General features: G+C 40.7%; 1 protein-coding gene across 1 annotated transcript; it reads right to left on the minus strand.

Annotated features, from left to right (window-relative positions):
• Positions 1-2947: 2947 nt before the first annotated feature.
• Positions 2948-4110, minus strand: LOC138853096 (uncharacterized). The gene is made up of 3 exons (XM_070087716.1): positions 3989-4110; positions 3573-3828; positions 2948-3276 (listed from the first exon to the last, which is right to left on the minus strand). The coding sequence occupies exons 2-3, from the start codon at positions 3821-3823 to the stop codon at positions 3174-3176; spliced, it is 354 nt and encodes a 117-aa protein (XP_069943817.1). The 5' UTR covers positions 3824-3828; positions 3989-4110; the 3' UTR covers positions 2948-3173.
• Positions 4111-6000: the final 1890 nt, after the last annotated feature.

Raw genomic sequence — 6000 nt, forward strand, 5'->3', positions numbered from 1 at the left:
GAGAGTAATTGTGGTAGGGGACCTGAATGCTAAAGTAGGAGAAACTTTTAGAGAGGGTGTGGTAGGTAAGTTTGGGGTGCCAGGTGTAAATGATAATCTGAGCCCTTTGATTGAAATTTGCATAGAAAGGGGTTTAGTTATAGGTAATACATATTTTAAGAAAAAGAGGATAAATAAGTATACAAGATATGATGTAGGGCGAAATGACAGTAGTTTGTTGGATTATGTATTGGTAGATAAAAGACTGTTGAGTAGACTTCAGGATGTACATGTTTATAGAGGGGCCACAGATATATCAGATCACTTTCTAGTTGTAGCTACACTGAGAGTAGAAGGTAGATGGGATACAAGGAGAATAGAAGCATCAGGGAAGAGAGAGGTGAAGGTTTATAAACTAAAAGAGGAGGCAGTTAGGGAAAGATATAAACAGCTATTGGAGGATAGATGGGCTAATGAGAGCATAGGCAATGGGGTCGAAGAGGTATGGGGTAGGTTTAAAAATGTAGTGTTAGAGTGTTCAGCAGAAGTTTGTGGTTACAGGAAAGTGGGTGCGGGAGGGAAGAGGAGCGATTGGTGGAATGATGATGTACAGAGAGTAGTAAGGGAGAAAAAGTTAGCATATGAGAAGTTTTTACAAAGTAGAAGTGATGCAAGGAGGGAAGAGTATATGGAGAAAAAGAGAGAGGTTAAGAGAGTGGTGAAGCAATGTAAAAAGAGAGCAAATGAGAGAGTGGGTGAGATGTTATCAACAAATTTTGTTGAAAATAAGAAAAAGTTTTGGAGTGAGATTAACAAGTTAAGGAAGCCTAGAGAACAAATGGATTTGTCAGTTAAAAATAGGAGAGGAGAGTTATTAAATGGAGAGTTAGAGGTATTGGGAAGATGGAGGGAATATTTTGAGGAATTGTTAAATGTTGATGAAGATAGGGAAGCTGTGATTTCGTGTATAGGGCAAGGAGGAATAACATCTTGTAGGAGTGAGGAAGAGCCAGTTGTGAGTGTGGGGGAAGTTCGTGAGGCAGTAGGTAAAATGAAAGGGGGTAAGGCAGCCGGGATTGATGGGATAAAGATAGAAATGTTAAAAGCAGGTGGGGATATAGTTTTGGAGTGGTTGGTGCAATTATTTAATAAATGTATGGAAGAGGGTAAGGTACCTAGGGATTGGCAGAGAGCATGCATAGTTCCTTTGTATAAAGGCAAAGGGGACAAAAGAGAGTGCAAAAATTATAGGGGGATAAGTCTGTTGAGTATACCTGGTAAAGTGTATGGTAGAGTTATTATTGAAAGAATTAAAAGTAAGACTGAGAATAGGATAGCAGATGAACAAGGAGGCTTTAGGAAAGGTAGGGGGTGTGTGGACCAGGTGTTTACAGTGAAACATATAAGTGAACAGTATTTAGATAAGGCTAAAGAGGTCTTTGTGGCATTTATGGATTTGGAAAAGGCGTATGACAGGGTGGATAGGGGGGCAATGTGGCAGATGTTGCAGGTGTATGGTGTAGGAGGTAGGTTACTGAAAGCAGTGAAGAGTTTTTACGAGGATAGTGAGGCTCAAGTTAGAGTACATAGGAAAGAGGGAAATTATTTCCCAGTAAAAGTAGGCCTTAGACAAGGATGTGTGATGTCACCGTGGTTGTTTAATATATTTATAGATGGGGTTGTAAGAGAAGTAAATGCGAGGGTCTTGACAAGAGGCGTGGAGTTAAAAGATAAAGAATACACATAAAGTGGGAGTTGTCACAGTTGCTCTTTGCTGATGACACTGTGCTCTTGGGAGATTCTGAAGAGAAGTTGCAGAGATTGGTGGATGAATTTGGTAGGGTGTGCAAAAGAAGAAAATTAAAAGTGAATACAGGAAAGAGTAAGGTTATGAGGATAACAAAAATATTAGGTGATGAAAGATTGGATATCAGATTGGAGGGAGAGTGTATGGAGGAGGTGAATGTATTCAGATATTTGGGAGTGGACGTGTCAGCGGATGGGTCTATGAAGGATGAGGTGAATCATAGAATTGATGAGGGGAAAAGGGTGAGTGGTGCACTTAGGAGTCTGTGGAGACAAAGAACTTTGTCCTTGGAGGCAAAGAGGGGAATGTATGAGAGTATAGTTTTACCAACACTCTTATATGGGTGTGAAGCATGGGTGATGAATGTTGCAGCGAGGAGAAGGCTGGAGGCAGTGGAGATGTCATGTCTGAGGGCAATGTGTGGTGTGAATATAATGCAGAGAATTCGTAGTTTGGAAGTTAGGAGGAGGTGCGGGATTACCAAAACTGTTGTCCAGAGGGCTGAGGAAGGGTTGTTGAGGTGGTTCGGACATGTAGAGAGAATGGAGCGAAACAGAATGACTTCAAGAGTGTATCAGTCTGTAGTGGAAGGAAGGCGGGGTAGGGGTCGGCCTAGGAAAGGTTGGAGGGAGGGGGTAAAGGAGGTTTTGTGTGCGAGGGGGCTTGGACTTCCAGCAGGCGTGCGTGAGCGTGTTTGATAAGAGTGAATGGAGACTAATGGTTTTTAATACTTGACGTGCTGTTGGAGTGTGAGCAAAGTAACATTTATGAAGGGGTTCAGGGAAACCGGCAGGCCGGACTTGAGTCCTGGAGATGGGAAGTACAGTGCCTGCACTCTGAAGGAGGGGTGTTAATGTTGCAGTTTAAAAACTGTAGTGTAAAGCACCCTTCTGGCAAGACAGTGATGGAGTGAATGATGGTGAAAGTTTTTCTTTTTCGGGCCACCCTGCCTTGGTGGGAATCGGCCAGTGTGATAATTAAAAAAAAAATATATATATATATATATATATATATATATATATATATATATATATATATATATATATATATATATATATATATATATATAATCTCATTCATCACCTATACCTTTACTGTGTTAGGAGTAGATTTTAAAATTAAGAGGTAAAATTCAGAAATTTTTATTAAGATGCATATAATAAATAATAAAATAATTAGGTGACATGAATTGAATGAATATTTATAAATGTGGATGCCCTGTTTCACTACTCAGCACATGCTGAGAACTGCGACTTATGGAGTTTGTATTTTATCACGCCCAATACTTAAAGCTTCCACAAGACCCGTGTTCATCACACTAATAGAGTTGCCTCTGGGCTCACTCGTCATGGCTTTGGTCAGAACACTGAAGACCTGCAGTAAGTTACTAGAGTGCTCGGTTCCTGACGACGCTGTCTTCAGGTTCCTCCCACTTCTTCACCGCCTTCGCCAGGGCGTCCAACACATTTGTCAAAGGTTCAAGTGAGCGACTGTTGGGAGAGATCATGATTATTGAGTATGATGCAAGACTCGTTTATTCTGCAAGTTATTTATGACTATGAACTGTCCAGATTGGGCTCTTCTTATCATTCACTTACAAAAAGCACATTGCATTTACTGAATTAAATAAAAAGAATTTTTATTAGTAAGTTTCTTATACATATTACTGAAGATGGATTTATACTCTAAAAACAATTTAACGTGAATATTATACAAAAAAAAAAAATATTACGTAGTGAATTACATTAATAATGAATTAACACAATGAGGGGTGACTCAGTCTCACCTTCCACGGAGAGTGTTAGCAAGACCCAGGTCCCTGCTGTCCCAGGCGTCGGCGGCGGAGGACAAGAGACTCCTGCCGAAGGGAATGAATGGTTTGGCGAAGAGGTTGATGAGGAAGAGAATGCCAACCACCACCACCACTAGGAGACTACCTGTCTTAATATCCAGCTGACCCACCCACTGCTTCAGGTCGAAATTGTTGAGACTTTCCTGCAGCTGGTACATGAAGGGGGCGAGAGCGTTGGCTGCCATGGTAACTGTAAGTAAAATTTGTACTTAACTCACTCAAATTTACTTTAATTTGCTTCACCTTATCACTGATATATACGCACATTAGGAAAGGGAAGATGTTCAGTATTGTAGGAAAAATGTTCATCAATCAGTGTCACAGGTTACAAGAGACAACGTCGTTCTTACCTCAGTATATAAGATGAGCCGAGGAGTGAGCTGGAGACTACTGGCTGAGTGCTGCTGACTGACTGATACTTGTTGCTCCATGCTACACCTTATATACCGCTAAGAAAAAGAAAGGCAGGGATTCCCACAGCGGGTGGACCGGATGTTTGATGGACGCGGATGTCCTGACCTGACGGAGTGCTGGGGATATGGTTAGTAATATAACACATGATCCCTTTAATAAAAAGACGTAGTTATTGTTTAAATAATTTGTGCATATATCTCTCAAAATATGCAGCATATGATTTGTTAATATTCTCTGAGCTCTCTGTTGGGCTTCCAGTTATCACAGCATGTCCATGGATAATATCTCGTAGTATTATTTATTTAAGCCAGGCTTCCTTGGCTACCTCTGACTTTTTTCCATGAAAGTTATTGTTGCTGCATTATTCCAAGTGACTCTGTGATCTGTTGTAATGATCCTGTACTTCAGCATTTGGAATAACAACATTAGTTACATTTCTGATCATAACTTTTAATAATTCTGTCGTTGGTATTTTCAGTGAATTTTTTTTTTTTATAATTTTTTACTCATTTGTAGTTTCTAGATCAGTGTGTTTATGTGTAATCAGATATCCTTCGCTACTTACTTTAAGTTTTCATCGGAGGCTAGAAACTTTCTTCTCTTCAGTACTAAAGAAATTTGAAGCGATCCATAATTATCGTTATATTTCCTAATCTCTCTCTTGAAGTTGTTTTAACATATTAAGCAAAACGCACTGAAGAAATCAACTCTGAGTGTTACTCTGCATCCTAGGAAGTTCATCGTCAGAAATTTGATCTTAAATAACATGGATCCAAACCAGTGCCTTGAAAGGATCAACTTCCTGGCAGCTGTGGAGAAATTTTCTCCAGGAGGGGGGTATCAGCCCCCTTCAGCCCTCTCAGCCCTGAGGGGCCACTCAGAGGGGGCGAGCGTCTTGTTTACTGCTAGAGTGAGTAATTGATCACAGATGCTATGCGTGGTCAAATGACCTCTGCTCCTTGCAGCGGTGTTGCAAAGTGTATTTTTATAAGAGACAGTACATCTCTTACTTAGCAGGACAATTAAGGAAAATCCTGCTCCCACTTTATTACCATAGTAAAAATAGTGTACATTGTTGTTTCTGCTTAAGACAGCAAGAAACAAACATTCTGCTTTGCTTCGTCGAGGAGGTGACAAGGATGCAAGGTACTAGGTCAGCGTTTTTTTTTGTGTATTAGGGCAGTGACGGCATGGAGCGGTGTGACGACGCCAGACTAACTTTGACTCTACTACGAGACACTGACGCCAGGATAACCAGCAAAGGACACTGATCTGTGCGTTAGTGTGAATAAAGTGTCTCACACAACACAATAAACACTTAAGAGAAGTGTGATCAGCTTCTCTTGTGATACATTGTGAACAATAAAGACGAATCTTGTTGAACATAGTGTACCAGTGTGCGTTTCCTAGACAATGGAAGACGTGGACATCCAAGGACACTTCAGCTTCTATCAAGTCACCGATATCTGTCGAAGGTGTTGAGAACACCATAGCTCACGTTACAAAGAGCAAGGCATGTTACGAATTTCTTGTAGATCGGGGGATTGCGCAATTCTTGAGTCACAAGGAGTTTGTAATCAACCTATAATCGGCAGTAAGGTGTGGACTTTTGAGTCCAAACAAGTAAGTATTCGTCAGCCATCATCGAATGAAATATGCTGACATAACACCCCCTAGGGGTAATTTATACTTACAAATTGTATCTCTTGACAGCCCACTGTTGTGATGGTTTCGACAGCATCTAGACCTCGTCTGCAGGGACGGCTGTGTAGACGATTTGCTGTCATTTATCAGCTAAGTGTTCATTATATATCTTAGCTGGTAAGGCCAAATTCTCAACAGCAGCTGAAGTATGTTCAAGGCATATTTCCCTAATAATAAGAAGAGAAGAAATAAACTGGAGAGAGAAAGACGCTCCCTCTACAGAAGACGGCGAAGATTCACTGAG

The sequence above is a fragment of the Cherax quadricarinatus genome, chromosome 22, assembly GCF_038502225.1.
Source record: "Cherax quadricarinatus isolate ZL_2023a chromosome 22, ASM3850222v1, whole genome shotgun sequence".
Lineage (NCBI taxonomy): Eukaryota > Metazoa > Arthropoda > Malacostraca > Decapoda > Parastacidae > Cherax > Cherax quadricarinatus.

Excerpts from the sequence above, each read along its gene's own strand:
- LOC138853096 (XM_070087716.1), bottom strand. The coding sequence starts at position 3,823 with ATGGCAGCCAACGCTCTCGCCCCCTTCATGTACCAGCTGCAGGAAAGT. Across the intron at positions 3,277-3,572 it reads GCTAACACTCTCCGTGGAAG|TCGCTCACTTGAACCTTTGA; the intron begins GTGAGACTGAGT and ends CTCTCCCAACAG.